Here is a 17,348-nt window from a genome sequence, read left to right as displayed (position 1 = left end):
AACGAATGTCGTTAATAATACACTACCTTTCTATTCCTGGACTAAAGCCAGAGAAAGTATGAGCAAGTGACAAAATGAATGTTGCAAGATGGGATATGAATATGAACCAACCTGTGATTTCTCAATGGTGGCATTCTGCCTGTCGCACATGGGACTGATGTCCATCTTCTGCTCCAGCTCGCGGTCACCTTGTTGGAAGAACTCCTCCATGAGAAGCGCCACCCACCTCTTGTATAGCGGCAGAGGCTTGGTGGGGTTGCTCAGGTCAGCGCAGTGCACCAAGTTTTCTAGCACCTGTATCCTGTCTGTATAGTTGTCCAGGAGCAGAACTCCGGACCCGGCCACTTTCTTAGTTTCAACCATTGTTTTAAGGTCCGCCAGCAGGCTCATGTGCTTAGACATGTCTGTCGATAACACCATGTCTATCACCATTTTGCGTAGCGTTTGGCGTTGCTTTTTGTTGAAGTTGATGAAGATGTCGCAACCTTCGTTCTGAAGGAGCTTGAAAGCGACGGCCAGGTGGTGGTTCTCTAGCACCGATTCGTCATTATACATAAGGGCCAGTTCGGAGCTGGAGTTGATCAGGAACTGATTGGTGAGACCGGGGTGGTCTACATCGTGAATGGTGGCAGCAAACAGAGCGGCACACACTTCCAGAGGAGTGAACACGGACTCCAGAGCCGGCGTGTTCAGTAGGACGTGTGTGCTCTGCGTGACGTCGGCTGCATGCAGGGAGTTGTGGAAAGGATTATCCTTTATATAGTGGTCCTCCAGAGTCATCATAAAGGTGATGAATGTCTTGGAGGGGATCATCAAACTTTTCAGCAATTCCCGGGTCTGAAAATAGAAAAGATTTAAGCATAAGTACTTGGAATGGCGGAGGCCAAAAGATAAAGAAAAAGTGATAGCAGAAGATTTTTTTTCAAGGTGTTGTATAAGATAAGTAAATATGTACCGTGAAGGCAGTGTAAGCGATGCAGGTGAGGGGGCGGTTGCTGGTGAGGTCGCCAACGCGGAAGATGTCAATACCCCATCGGTCCACACTGTCCAGTACGTGCGTCAGTTCCTCCTCGTTGGAGCTCTCCACTCCGTGACGCGGGAGCTTCTCCCCAGTGAAGCTGTTGGTGTGCGTCAGGGCTCGCTTCACACCGGATATCTGCAAGTAAACAATACTCAATTAGTACGTCACACTACAAGACTTGTTCCTACGCAAGAACTATGTAGATAACAGTCTATTTGACAAACTGAGCCGTTTATTTGAATAAGATGATAAAATTACCTAGACTTCTGCTTTCAATTCCCGCACATTTATCATCACGAATGAAGAGCCAGAATAACTTCATACTTTTTATGCAAACGAATATAGCAATTTTTTTTCACACAATAGTGATAATTATTTAAGTAGGAACTGGTTGAAAGCAAATGTTTATATTAAATATTGTAATACCGCAATGTGCAAAAATATGCAAAACACATGTTTTCAGATGGTCAAGCTCAAATTCAGATTGTTTATCGAAATTGATTTATCTTTCGAGGCGCCGGCTAGTTTACTATATTTCCGCTTCAAAATAGAAATAATATAATCAAATAAACATGTTTGCATTTTATGTTTCTTTGACTTTATTATCCTCTGAATTCATTCAATAATTTCTAAGAACGAAGATTAATAATAGTAAGTATGAAAGCCCGTTAATGGTTCAATTAAAATAAACAGATATAAAGTATAAATGAAATGTATGATTATTACGTGAAAAATGATTTCAACGGCAATGAATAAAAACATTGAGCTTCTGGTAATGTGCAAATGTACCTTCCTAAAATTCTGTGGCACAACAGATAGCTTTTGGCAATCAGTGAAGAAATAAACAGAAGATAAACTGGTTGAAGTAGAGGAACTGAAACCAGTTTTATCCGGATGAATTACAAGCGGCTCGTGCTAAAGAACAAGTTTTCAGCTTGAGTCGATTTTATAACAAGTAAATAGCGATTTTACCTTAGGAAATAGTTTTATCTCGAATCGGCATAGCCGACTGAGGATGACAACAGATATATCGCAAATTGACATAATGCTCAGTTATGTTTCACATCGGTTATTATTTTTAGTCATCTAATTTTAATAAAACAATACGACTTGAATTAAACATATAAGACTGATAAAAACAAATTGTATTATTTGCACCAATCGACATACGTGAAAAACATTTTGACAGCAAACGTCAAAATCGTAATAAAAAGAGAGAAAATATTTGTTGCCACGTCTGACATCTGGCAACTTTGTGAATCCAAGTTCTTACCTAAACATTTTTGTGATAAAAAGATTGGTAAACAAAGAGTATGCAACGAGAAGCAGTTTTAAATAATAACGCCTAAAGCGAGAAAATTTTGCTGTTCTTGCACTTTTTACTTTTGTCGACTTCATTAGAAACTAACCTGTGACATAGTACTGGAGGCCGTTGCATGGCGAGGCCTGTCTTTTTTCTGTTTGACCCTTTCGCCTGCATCTTCGACGTGCAGTGATGGGATGTCAAGTTCTTGTTGTTTATCTGTAAAAATAGGACACTGTTTAACATACCGTTTATCATAAAAACTGGAGATAGATGACAAGGAAAAAAGCGTAGGTAATTTATAATAATATGGCTGTGAGCATCCGCTTGTTCTAATTAGCGTTATGTAAATACCTACAGAGAGAACAGTGTCGATTTTAGCAATAGTGACGTACGATGAGTCAAAAAGGTATTACATACATCAACCATTATAAATCCAGCAATGAGTAAACCTTCTGTTTAACAAATTATCATTTTTAATTGTAAGTAGTACACTAATTCGATATGATACATATTAGAAATAATGCCTTAATCTTTCTCATTACTAAAGCGATCCATATTTTATTTAAAATTAATGAGCACGTAATAAATTCCTAGAACGCGAAATGACAAAATTTTTAGATAGAGAAGTTACTAACTACACCATGAGTAGAACCGTTACTCAACGAACGACATAAGCAATGAAAAAAGAAACAAAGTAATGTGATAGTCATGGACATAAAAAGGCTTTTTAGGTTCATGTATATAGGTAAATACAAATTCAGTGGCGGCTCGCGAGTTTTGGGTGTACAAGAGCGCTAATATGTATTAAAAAAATGACATTTATTGATGTTGTAGTTGAAATTTTTTTTTTTTGAAATTCGATTTTTTGTACGAAGATTTTCAGAAAATCCGTGCGGCCAAACTGAAATTTAATTAAGATATCATACAAAAAATTGAATTTTCGAAAAAAAAATCGTTTTCGGCTACAACATCAATAATGCCATTTTTGTAATATTAGTACTCTATTGTACGCAAAAGTCACGGGCCGCCACTGGATAAAATAGTCAAATTGGTTGAACTTTACTTGAAAATGAATATCTTTGGATGGTTGGTACAAATAATAATAAATAATTAAATTTAATTAATGAAAAAGTTGTTTTTTATGATTTTTAAATTTCATTTGAAAAATCTTTGGTCCAATCTTAATACATAATATAACTGTACTCATAATAATAATTTAGTGCATGATTTCGAAATTAAAATATTTGGTTCTTTCATTGAAATCAATAATAATATAATTTGATAAACTTTATGTAAACGAAATCGAAAGTGATAAAAGTATGCTCATTTCTTAGGTAAGGTGGACCCAATAGTAGACATACCTTTTTTACGGTCACATAAAATATGTAAGTATTTTTACGTACAAACCAGAAAAAACTGGATAGTTCTAGTGATAAACGCAAAATACGATTTATTTAATGTACAGCATAATCATGATATTTTTATAACATTTTATTAAGTCCCGCATAATTGATAAAAACACGTTTATCATAAATAAACACGAATTGTTAATCTGTGTGTTTTATTAATTGATATTTTAACTCTCCGAAGCTAAGGTTGTTTTATTAGTGAAGATAATTAGTTAGCGAAAGTATTTATTTATGAATTTCCTCGGGGAAATAAATAAGAAATTATAATTTGTAATCAAAATCCAAAGCTCTGAACAAAATAAAATATTATGGATCTTAAATTAATAAAATAATACCATTATTTCGTAGGCTTTAACCTGTTGAAGGCCGGAGCATAAAACAAAAAAAAATAATTAGTCCAAACGATGCTGATTGTTTTCATATACTTTTCTAAGCATTATGGTCAAAATCATATCGAAAATTATTTTCATAAGAATCACATTAGAATGCTTGAATGTTCTCCAGGGACCCATCGGCGTTCCACAGGTTAAAGAGCACAATTAACGAGATAAATAATTATTTTGAAGTGTCTAATATTGATCCAGAACGAAGTTAGATATTTCGATAACTTCATTATTTAGGATAATCTCGGATTGTATCTCAATTCTTATCAGACACGATAATCTTTTGTTGAGGCTATCAATACAATAATAATTATGAACTATTGCAATTACAGATATAGTCATTTTTGTCACTGAGGCAGTCGGGATTAACGGAAACAACAGCAGTAGGTCTAATTAAACTGGTAGATCCTAATCATAACCAGAAAGAAGATGTAACAATGAACCGACGAAAGGTAATTTGTTGAAACTCACCTAAGAAGGTAGAACAGATGTACTCCGAGATTTGGTTTCCAGATTTGCTGGACTCTGAGAAATGGCTAAGCTCCTTGTTTAGCATGCGTTTGAACTGCGGAAGATAAAAATATATTGTTAACAACCTACAAAACACAGTAAGCGTCCTTAAAAGATTAACATTTTAAAAATAATAAGAGGATTATTGCGACCGACACAACACCATAAATTATTAATACATTTAGCACATGTCATATAGATAGATTTTAATCTCGTGATACGATTATCAGACTGTTTTATGAACTGTGACGCAGGTTAGGTTTTATTATAATAATATGTAAATATAAAATACCCACTTGTACAGTATACAGGCAATTATTGGACTACAAACAAGCGGTTATGGTATGAGATAATCCGGTATTCATCTGATAAAGCAACATGAAGGAATTTAAAATTTAAGAAAACTTGAAAAGTAGGTACAAGAAATAGCGATAACAGCTATTGTGCTCTATATTAAAGGACGTATTAATGTGTGTTTATGAATAGATCAAAATTGCAATTCTTATAACCGGGTGCTTACACATATTAAAATGAATTTATACTGATATAAGTTATTGCAAAAAAATCTTATAGTTTGTAATTATCGACAGAACACGTTTAAAGTAAACATGCGCTATTGCGGAGAGTTGTTTGCATGCTTCCGGTGACGCCTGAAATTAAAGTTAACTTGTTCTCTACTATGGTTGTGTTAGAACATAGAAGAAAATTGTATGGGACACTTCAAGAAAAAACATAAACAGGTAAATACAGTTTGGTTTGAAGATTTGAGGTGTATGCAAGTTGGAAGTAAACAAGTAAATGCATGTACACGATGGTTCACTGACATGAAGTAGTATAAATACCTAATAAACATAATGAAAGTAGTCAGTGGGTGAACGAACCTCCGTCAATAGCTCACCTCGATGATTCGGAAATACATAACTAATTCTGGCCTTATAAAACACTGGGTAGGGTAATTTGCCTTATGCAAATTGTTTGTTTGTTTGTAAAACTCCATAAAAACCCGCTTAATAAGTATTCGCGGTATTAGGTTTGAACGGCAATGAACAAGAGATTTTTGCATTTTACTGAAGGTACATCATGAGCACGTTATGAAAGGCTTTTGATTGACGGCAGAAAATTCTGCGTAAAACCGAAATGGAATCAGTTCGGTATATTTTTGTTGAATCTATTTACACCTTCAATCATAATCAAAACACCATTACCACCTCGTCACATAAAAAGTTAAATCGAAAATAAAATATTATTTGTTCTTTGCGAGTCCAGAACAGAGCGAAGTAGGAAATTGACGAGTGCAATATAAATATTATAATAATCGTTTTACACGAACAATGCGAAGATGTTAATAAACATTGGTTAGATTAATGGCGATATTGCAAAGTAAATGGTTGTTTCCACCGTGAAGTAGATATGAAGCTCTGAAGCCGACGGCAAAATGCCCATTAATATTTCATTAGGAGCCGTTTAATGTTTTTCTAATAAAACGAAGAGGTATCTTCCACACGTTTGTGCGTACAATATTCGAAGAAACTAAAAAGAAATACGTATAAACGTGTAATGTTTGTCTGTTCAGTTGAAAGAGATAATGACCTGTAGGGCGGCAACGAAGCAAGTGAGGTCCACCAGCGCTGCTTCCTGTTCCTGGTAGGCGGCCATCCAAGCCTCTGTATCCATTTCCGCCATTAGAGAACCTTCGTTAGCTGCAGACACCACAATATCGTCGTTGGCCACCGAAGCTTTCATTGTAATCTTTCAGGGTCTTCAGGTGAACTGTAGATGTGGCTGGTGATGGAGATCTTCTTACGCGTCTATTTTGTACACTCTGTTTGGGAGACGAACTTTATGGTGAGATGGGTATTGAAATTTAAGTCTGGTCTATGGAACACGCTGCTACGTGAACCATACTGAGACATGCCTAACTTTTCAATTGCAATAATGGACAATAAATGTTTCTCCGGATTAAATACACATTCGTTGAGCACAAGACAGGAATCACGTTTATTTGAATTAATCCGAGCGTAAAATGAAACACAGAAAGTTTATAGTTATTTTGAGAAACTTAAATGTTTTGGTCACAGTATTTGAAAATACACTTTTTGCGCGTTAGTAATATTCCAATGGAACCGCTGGCTTCGAGGCCCGGGTAGACTGTGAGTTGAAAGTGTCTGTGATACAGTAGATAAACACTTGTGCCTTTATCAGGTACAATTAAAGCTCTCACTTCGGTGCGACGCTGTTATTTATTTATACAATGATAAATAGGTAAGCCACAATAAGCATACCCACTTGAGATATCAACGCTAGTTCTAGCTATTTTTTTACGAACTGAGTCGCACTACTCGCTAGAATCTAAGCCCGGGCAACGTAACGGAACGTAAACATAACACTTATCGGCGTACATTACATTATACGATATATGGGTACAGGAAATATGCAAATCGATTGCGGAATTAAACAGGTAGTTGCCAATGAAAGTAAATAATTCGCAGTTCATTAAAAGTGCATTGTCCGTCCAAACGAGTTCATTTCAGTACGGAATTTGTTGGCAGAAAAGTAATGAACCCTAAAATAGATAGATCCTGATTTTTTTGGAATATCTGTTAAGACCTGTACACGTAGTTAAAATTAAAGTATAATTTGATAGTGGACCCCGGTATGCTATGCTATTGCTAATGTCTTTATAGGACATTTCCGACTTCTTGCACCATTCACTACTCTATACCACAATGCTACTGTTAAAAAACTATATTACATCGATTTTAATTCGACTCCTCATTCCAGTGGAGAAATATTGCTTTATTACTTGGGCGTCCCCAACGTCTTCTACCATTTAAACTACTCTTTAAACACTCCTGGCACTAATATGAACAAAATTTCAGCGATATCGGTTGACTACTTTTCTGGTTTTGCGAGCGGAAACACGCGGAGGTTGAATTTTTAAATATTAAGATTTCTGGAGTTTTCAACATCATTAGTTAATCAGATATGCCCCGTGCACACACATAACGGACATTTGCAAGATGTGCTGTTACAAATATGTCTAATATTATATAAAATATGACCCATAAATAAAAGAGATTTATGAGACTATTAACAATGAGTGTGGAGCGGAATACTTTTTCTGGTTTGTTCTCTTTAGTTCTCTTTGTAGTTTGGTAAGCAATCATACTATGTAGGACGTGGGAGGATTTCTATTAGTACCTACGACAAAAACTCCATATCATAGGTATTATTATTAGAATTATGTACCCACTAACAAACATTAAGTGTATAATATTTTTGATATAAATTATACTGATATCTAGAATATAATATACGAACAAGCAAATCTGAAGGTATTAACTACCATCATTTATTAAAATGATTTTATATTACCTACTTCGTCGCAAACACCATATGCGCCTTGTGTAAGGGATCAATCTTATCATTATATTGGCGAATGTGATTGAAAAGATAATTTGAATAACTATGTGCTATCTAAAGCAATTACAAGTGTTTTCCTTCAAATACGCCCCTATTGATTAAATATGTCTCATAACACAACCTGATGGGATTAAGCAACATTTTTAATTTAATTATAACTCTTAACAAAGATAATCACGTATTTATAGACTGCTTAAAATATCAACTATGATAATATTATATGACAATGAGACCGCCTACATGGCTGAAGATAAAATAATTGGTTGTAACTCGATTACTGATAAAATATTTTTTTTACAACGTGTCTTAAACAAATGACAAACCAAATTACTACGGTAGTAATAGTGCAACAAATTAGTAGAGGTGTCCAATATAGTATGTTTTGAGACACCATTCTTCAACCACAAGTTGTAATTTTTCTTGCAACTGATGAGCAACTGTGACCGCAAAGGCTTTAAAACATTTTTTTTTATATGCACGAGCCTAACAATTACCCTATACGTTATTTTTTCTATTATTCATAACCACCTGACGCAGATCAATATTTATATTTCTTATTAGAATGTTAGATAAACGAGTGTTTTGATGATACAATACCCTTGTAACAGGAACATGACACATACTTACTACTTGTCAATAATAATGATTGAATAAACAAACTGGAAAAGTATCCGATCCTGATAAATCAATGAATTGAGGTCTTAGTTTCCTTGCAAGTCTATGATGCTAATACTGAATCTATATGAAACCAATTGTGAAAACCAACCAAGAAAAACATTTATTTGTATTTTCCGAAAAGATAAAATCACTAATACCGTCAGTCAAATTGAAAGTCCTCCAATTAGCTTAATTAGTTATCTGAGCTTAAGATATAATACCTTATTTATCAGTATATTTACCAAAAGCAACGTTTCTTATAAGTAGAGATATTATTATTATTTATGAGGTTGTTGGCTACTTCAGATAAAATAGGTCGCAATAAGAAAGGGTATATTATATTACAGGTACTTTATCCTGACTTTGAACAAAACATTTTGAGTTTGATTTAAAATCAAAACATATCATTTTGTTTGGGCTTGAGGGGGTGTTGGTATTGACTACCCACAAGATCATCCGTTTTTGGTAAATCAACTGAAAACTGCGCGTGCGATTCTAGCTACCTAACTACCTAGGTATCATGTAGTGGTAAGGTGTAAAAATAAAAACTCTCTTTTGAGTAAATAATAAAGGCTACTTACTACACGCAAAAAAATGATATGACAAAATCCTTGTTGCATAAAACTAACTCGAGTGAGTTTTTTTTTTGTTTCAGTCGAAGCGTTTTTCAAAGCTTCATATCTCACAAGGAAAATGACTTGGAGAGATGAAAGTAGTAGCGTTAGCTACGAAGTTTCAGACACAGCAATTTAGGCAATTAAAGCTCACAGCTCAAGAGTTTTTTGCTTCAGAAATCAAATTAAATAGATTTTTTGCTATGGATCTATATTCCAATAAAGTATTATATAGATAGGCATGTGATAGAGTATGTTCTATGTAAGTATACGAGAGAATACTTAGAGGTGACTAGGGCTTGTTATTGTAAAAACCTGATTCCTTTTAGGGACAAGATGCCCCCACGCTCAAAATTCCTCGACGGAAGATCTTCGAGACTTAAATATCAATTGTTATTTTTAGCCGAGTCACGAATGAAACTAACATTTTATAATATTGGTATTAAAGTCGATACTCACTACTTCGGTTGTGTTATTCAAAAACACAGTCTTTTCAAAATAAAACTAATTATGTTAATAATATAAGTTTTTTAAGTGACGGAAAATTTTGGGTTTGGATTACCAGTGAAAATATCTCATGACTCTATAATGTATTCATAATAACATCGTCATATTTGCATGACATATTTTAGCGTGTAAATAATCTCTTCATTTGCATGAGTTAAGATTCCTTAGATTCTGGTATTGATTAGCATTTGAATGTGCCTTTACTATTGATATCTACATATTTTCCAAAATGTTAAATAATGCAAACCTGATAAAAAAAACTATCTATGTTATGTTTTTAAACCATTTCAACTTTGGCCTACGTGAAATTCTTTATAAAAAAATAACTTAGGTATTTGGTTGTTTAGTACTTAAAACGAGTTGTTTATAATTTATTGCTATCCAGTTTCACACGAATATGGGTTGTAGGTGCATCTGTTATAGACTTACCAGTGATAACTTGATTGTAACATCTCACTCTTTCTCATAAACTACCGATGTAACAGAATGAAACAGAATTGTTGTGATATTCCGAAGAAGTGAAAAACTAGCCGATGTCGGAGAGCATTCATTGCTTCAAGCAAAAACGCAATCCTAAAATAACATTATCTCATACATAAAGATTGTAAAAAATAGAATACCAATCATATTTAAAAATAAATTAATTACATACAAACATAATAGTATTTATAGATTATGATGTTGTTATTGATAATGACTATGTAATTATTACTAAATTTAATGATGTAAACAAGTTTTTTATGTTATTATTACTCCTTTCCTGTGCTTAAAATGCTGTAAGTGAATTAGCTATAGGTACTTTTTACAATAGTGTAGATATACTATTGATATAAAGTAGACCTTGTCACTCGGCCACCAGCTCAATGGTCGATGTGCTCGAATGAATTAAAATAACAGATAGTTACTTATTTTAGCGTTACACTGGCAATAATTTATTGCTAAAGCAACAAGCTGTACATATTTTTTGTATGGAAACAAATAGGTACTAACTGTTATTGATTGTGATCAAAATTGTATGAATCTGAAACTTTCGTATTTTGAAAGTACATAAAATATATGTTTTATCCCTCGAACAGTTATCATTTTCGTTCATATTGTTTATTAGGTGGGTTAATTTGAAGCATTGTAATTTCTAGATTAAAAGAGGTTGGTTAATAAATTTAGGGATTTTTATTTTATTTAATTTAATTCGATTTTAATCTTACAGATCTATTTTGAACGGTTTGTAAAACAGTACAACGAATCGAATTTTTATTTAACCAATGTCACTTTTTTGATAGATATTAAAAATAATATTTTTTTAATTAAATTTTTAGATTTCAAATTTAAAAATATATTAATACACAAAAAATTCGGTTCCATGATAACTCAACACAGTGACTATTCAACACACATTTAAAAAGTAATATAAAGTCATTATCATTCAAAACGATGAAAAAATATAAAATTAAAACCTAACCTAATCTAACCCAACCTAACCTACTTAACCCAGTTAAATTTTTTTTATTTCATCACTTTCCATGACTTTATATAACTTTTTAAATATGTGATGCATTTTGATGATTTATCCTGATTTATTTTGATGATATGTCACCGAAAATTCAGCTTGCGTATGTTTGCGCTCGCAAAACTCGAAAAGTAGTGGACCAATATCGCTGAAAATTTCATAGTTTGTTCTTATTAGTGCCGGGAGTGTTTAGAGAGTGGTATGAGAAGTCGGGAACGCCCGAGGAATAGTTAACGCAATCTCCGCACCGGAATGAGATACGGGGTTGAATTAAAGTCTATGTAATGTAGTTTTTTAATAGTAATAGTAATGTACACAACGGTGAATGGTGGAAGAAGTTAGACACGACCGAAAAAGACATTAGCAACAGCGAAGCATTGCGTGGCCACTATTTTCTAATAAATTTTAGGTAGTGGTTGAAGATCGCGATAATGAAGAGAGTCTCCATCAAGAATCAATAGGATTTCCCCATTGAATCTCTCCTCCCTGTTATACGAGTTAAAAGATTTTCGGGAATTGTTCTATGTATACCTACCTGAAAGCAACTTATATTATTTATTATATTGCAGAAGGTGAGCTCAAGCGTTAACAACTTTAGATCCGTCATAATTATAAGTCAACGCAAACAGATAAGATAATCATCAAACTTTAAAAAATAAGTCAGAACGCCATGAATTGATTATGAATACATATATTTTTTTTTGTCAACGTAATAAGCCGCACCAATTAGTAACAATATATTCGACCTTTAGCGCCCACTGATTGGTAGGTATTTGAAGTATCCAGTTAAAATTAGTTTTTCTTTAACCTAAGCCACAAACTTAAAAATAGACGAATTACTAATTGAAACGGGTGTGTCACTGAATAAACGGATATAACAATGTGTTGAAGAAATGCTATTTAAAGACTAGCTACTTTAGACATATTTTGGGTCTAGGCCACATCGAGACTGACATGCACCTAAGCGGCTTTTAACCCGGCCTGTCCATAAGTGGATGAAAAAATAGAATTCCGCCTTGGAAGTTACAAATAAACTACTTCAACGCTTGCGATAATTACATGTGAACACGAATACGTATTATTGAAGAAACCTACTGAATTTTTTTTCATACGTAATGGAAAGTTTTCGAATTTTTAGATTGCCGGAGGTCTTGTACGAATTCTATACATAACTTATGTCAGATACGATCGTTATCTCCCAAGAAAACGTCGCTCAAGGAGCCTCTACAGAGTTTTCAAAGTGTGGACGATTGGATTAAGGTACAACACTGACGTGCTCTGTGAAATAAAATACTAAGTACCCCGACTCGCTGATATTTTCTCCCAAAGGTTAAATGCTAAACTTTCATGGTCGTGGATTGAATCCATTTTTAGAACGGATTTTTCCCTCGAGAAATATTTTAACAACGTAAACATGAAAACAGAAAATTAAAAATATCTTAAATTAATATCGACTTAACTTTGGAGCAATTCTCCAAGGAGAAAATTGGAATTAGAGCTCTCATTTTTATGTTCAAATTTAAATCAATACAGACATAGCCAAATTTGATATTTTTGCCTGGATGGGGTGTTAGGAAACAGAAGTATGGGGTAAGTGATAGTGTGGGGGGGGGGTGAGGTGTATACGTCATTGTGCCCACACCATAGCACCAGTATACAGGCAAGGGAGGCGCATGACGTCAGAGAAAGTGATTCAATCATTATTTCTCCCTCTAATTCGCTAATGCTATAATAACTTTTTGTAAAACCGGTAGGGGCGTGAGACCAAACAAACAAACTCGTTGCCACAGTGCCGAAAGGTCATATGTTGATATCCGTTGTGTGGTGGTACTAAATCACCTAACAAAATATGTAATACCTGCAGAAACAAACGTAGCTTAAGGCTTCATAGTAAGCGTTCAAACAGAAGATAGTTTGAAAAGAAGATTTGCATATTTGGATGTTAGAGGGAGCGCGCTAGTATAAACAAATAATAATTAATGCGCCTAAGCGAAAATATTTTAAACAGCTTTACCTATTTAAAGAAACACAATGATATTTTTCATACTAATAAAATCTTAAATAAGAAAACCATTTATTTTAATTTTTGGAGTACACATTTTTTTCTATCTAGGGAATTTCATATAATTACTTATTCGACTCGGCAAACGCATAAAGATTTAACTTAGAAAATAGCGTATATATTTTTAAGAGCTTAAAAACTTAAATTAGTCAAGGGAAATATGTAATACATCGGTAGAAATTCAAAATGCGGGGTCTTAAGTCAAATTATCAAAGGTTGTTTGTTAAAAGTTTTATTTTAATTGAATCACTAAAATTCCTTATTCAATAAGAGGCAATTTGAATTTACTCGTAATCCCATAGATACTTACTAAAAAGAATTTTTAACCAACTTCCGTTTGTTTGTAGGTATGATTTGACACACTGTGTTTCCGGTGCGTGTTTTTTTAAAGGCATGCTTATGAGACCTATGAATAATTGAAATACTAATTCAAAACTTGTTTTGCAACCTTCGAAAACGCAACTAAAAAAATCGGTAGTTTTAATTTCAATGTAACTTTTTGATAAAAGATATTTATGAAAATTAATTGGCACAAATTTGAGCTAATCGGGCTAGAGGAGGTAGGCACGCAAAAAAAATATTTAGGACGAGGTTACCGACAAACTGAACTGCGCGATTACCACGCCTTGTATCCTCAATATTAATTTCTGATCATTATAATATCTAAATTTTCATCCCACTCGTTATAAAATAATCAAGTAATGCAATGGATAAAATAGCACGGAGGCCATATTGTAATTGGATACCACACCTCATAGTGGCTTGAATACCAGAGTAAATGGGACACTGCTCCACATAAATCTACCTATCTATAATCCTAATGAAGAAATGGCTTGAAAATACAAATTTTTGTAAATAAATCACCCAATTAAGCAGAGTACATTCCGATCTGCGTGGGGTATATTGTAGACAATAGAAAAACAAAGTTGATAACTGAGCTGTTTTGTTAAATCTCGACGCACTTGGGTATTTGCCAGGTACAGTATTAGGTACTAATGATTAATGATATAAACAGATATTGGTGGGAGTTGTTTTTATATTGAAATATTTAATTTGTGTTTCCTTCTAGTTGTTTACCACTAAAACATATTTTAGAATTTAGAACCCCAAAAACATCTACGTACGTCCCCAAATTCATGTCGCTTGATTACATTTGTATTCACAAGAGGCTTGAAAACAAGCTCATCAACCATCGGGTGGAAATGAGATCTAAAAGTATACCAAAGGAAAGAAACATACATTCGAAATTTTAAAATAAAACATTGTTATTATGTGTTCTCACTTCTCACTTTTCACCTCTAAGATGAATGATAAATGTGTCGGTGTAAAAAGAGAAAATACAAAATAAGCTTATGAAAAGAAGCGAATAGCTAGAATAAACGTCACTAAGGATTGAAATGGGTGTCGATGAAATATAAAGTATAATTTGGCCGGTGCGGCATTCGCCGTTCTCAGTGGGGTGAGTCCCGTGACGCGTGTAGGGGAGAGTGACGTCAGCAATAGTAGACTGGGGTGAATTTTCCTCTATCGTTCTGCGTCACAAACTGTACGAAAAATATAGAGAACTACGCATTTTTTTGCGGTTACTTAAAAAAACTGAGGTTGACTGTTTAATAGTACCTACCTCTGGTCAAGTCGGGTTATCTCCATGAATTATACATTTATGACTGTTGAAAAATAGTAATTATTGAGTAATAAAAACAGTCATACATTTCAACGACTTTGCAACTCATATTTGCGGTGATTCAGGGACTTGACCCATTAAGCGATGCAAAATGTCATTTTTTATAAGTCTCGTCAATGATTGTGTAATTAACGCAATATAAGTGGTTCCTCACGTTTCAAGGTGTTAAAAATGAAAATTTGAATGAAAGAACTAACGAGATATTTAAAAAGAGTAGACCATACACACATTGGCAAAATAACCTCGTTATTAGGTGGTAAGGTTGTTCAATCAAAGGTTTGTCTCTTTATCTAATTCTCGAGTTTAGAAATTAAAATAAAGTGTTGATTTGCAATTCGATTGAACCTCTGAGAAAACACCTTTATATAGTTGTACATTGAACATCACAGTATGCCGTACTTTCGTACTCTGTACAGTTGTGCAGTCCGAATTTGCTACAGTGCCTGCCGCCTCGTGCCTTCAAGATGAAGTTGGATGCTGTTCGGTTTGCACAAATATAAGTACAGATCCGTTTGATTAGATGTATTATAAACTGGTTTGATTTCTCCAATGGCGCCGTTGTAAGACCTCAGGCTTAATTTATACAAATGTCTGCGGAGTTACGAGAAAATGTCTGGATTCCACAGACGATCAAGCTATGGCAACTTTTTATTTTAAATAAACACGATTAAAAACAACATATTTCAAGAACATTTGGGAAGCTCAGGTTATCTAAGAGTTTTGGTCCGTTTCAAGGCATGTAAGCAGTTCTTACGACGAGTAAGAATTCTGAATATTAATGGTTAATTATATATCTGCTTAATGTATTTACACAGCAGGCTGATATAATTGTCATTGTCATCACCACTTTTCGGTTTAGAATTAGATACTAAAATACAAATTATGTATTTTGCATATGTAAGAGGAGAAGTTTTGAATCTTATTACCTACTAAAAATAATTCAGAGAATATAAACATACAAATTAACGGTAATTACTTTACTAGCAAAAGGTGCATAAGTGTAGTCTACAAATAATTTCAAAGGGTGACTTGATATTATAACGCGATTGAGTCGTTGGAGGCAAAAGCAGTAAATAAAACCTTCTTTGTAGTTAAATTCAAATGTTATAGATAGGTACCATGAGACTTGCCGTATTACAGAGTGTAGTATCATCCATTTTCTCAATAAATAGACACTTAGTTTAATTACTTTAACAACATACAGTTGCCATCATTTGAGTACCTACTCGAGGCCGGCTAGATTTTCTATGTATCATTTCAATATAAGAATTTACCCTTCGCAATGTCAAATGGATTGTTTGACTGAAATGTACATTTAATGAATCGTAAGTGAACAAAACGACTTTATCTCGAATTTAGGTTATGCAAGTTTGGTAAAGCCTTCGACCATTATTGGGGGTACAATAGGCGCAGGCGCTTTAGGATTATTCCCAGAGATATTCCGTTGTCTTTGTCACGTAGTGATTTCTGTCTTGTAAACATGTCAATTAATCACGCAACCTAGGAGAAGCTGCACATAATTCAACTCAATAGGAGAAACATGCTACTGTATCAAAATATAGATTATATTGTTAAAAGAAAAACAAAGGTATCTTATCTGACAAAAGATAAAATATATTTAAGAATTTAAATATTTCATTTTGAAGATGTAAAATAAATCATACCTTAATAATATCACAGATATTTTTGGAAATAAACAAATTGTACTTTTGCTTTTCACTTAGATGTATAACTAATACTTTCAAAGTACGATGAACTTTATCACAGTTTTATAATACAAAACGGTCAACAACTACTTTCTATACAGCACTCGATAGATGTCGAACCAAAATCCTTTCACTTTGGCTGTGTGACGATTCGCACGCGAGTAAACGAACTTTAAAATAAAATGTCGCACCTCCTTCCCTTATAGAGCACCTCGCTTATATGCGCCAAATGTTTTTTTATCACGAATATTTTAAATGTTCCGGAGTACGCCGCGTGAAAAGTCAACGCTTGCGGATCACTCCTCTGTAACGTTCTCCACGAGACTAGCCGTAGGCCGAACGAACGCCTCCTTATATACGCTCGCGGGCCGGGGACCCACGCGGACAAGAGGATAGAAAAAAAACACTTAATTTCGGACAACTTTGGTGAAGATTTAAAGGGGTTGTACATTACAAGTAATTAAGTCAACTCAATATCAAGACAAAAGAAAAAATTGTATATATTTTTACTATGCTTTGATGCTCTGAAAATACCACTTCTGGCATATTGACCGTTATA

The 17,348-nt window shown here is 33.9% G+C and overlaps 1 protein-coding gene across 5 annotated transcripts in view; it reads right to left on the bottom strand.

Annotated features, from left to right (window-relative positions):
* dnc (phosphodiesterase dunce) overlaps nt 1-17,348 on the bottom strand; it is a 622,938-nt gene that overhangs the window by 3,011 nt on the left and 602,579 nt on the right. For all 5 annotated transcript variants that reach the window (XM_089651457.1, XM_089651448.1, XM_089651438.1 and 2 more), the window contains 4 exons: nt 4,591-4,684; nt 2,431-2,543; nt 956-1,156; nt 112-837 (listed from right to left, as the gene is read on the bottom strand). In XM_089651457.1, the coding sequence (XP_089507583.1) occupies nt 112-837; nt 956-1,156; nt 2,431-2,543; nt 4,591-4,684 (1,134 nt within the window). The remainder of the gene's footprint in view (nt 1-111; nt 838-955; nt 1,157-2,430; nt 2,544-4,590; nt 4,685-17,348) is intronic.

Source organism: Hesperophylax consimilis, chromosome 1, assembly GCF_061612785.1.
Source record: "Hesperophylax consimilis isolate HC1 chromosome 1, BYU_Hcon_1.0, whole genome shotgun sequence".
NCBI lineage: Eukaryota > Metazoa > Arthropoda > Insecta > Trichoptera > Limnephilidae > Hesperophylax > Hesperophylax consimilis.
Note: the sequence above shows the minus strand (reverse complement) of the source record. Positions and strands in the feature narration are given on the sequence as shown.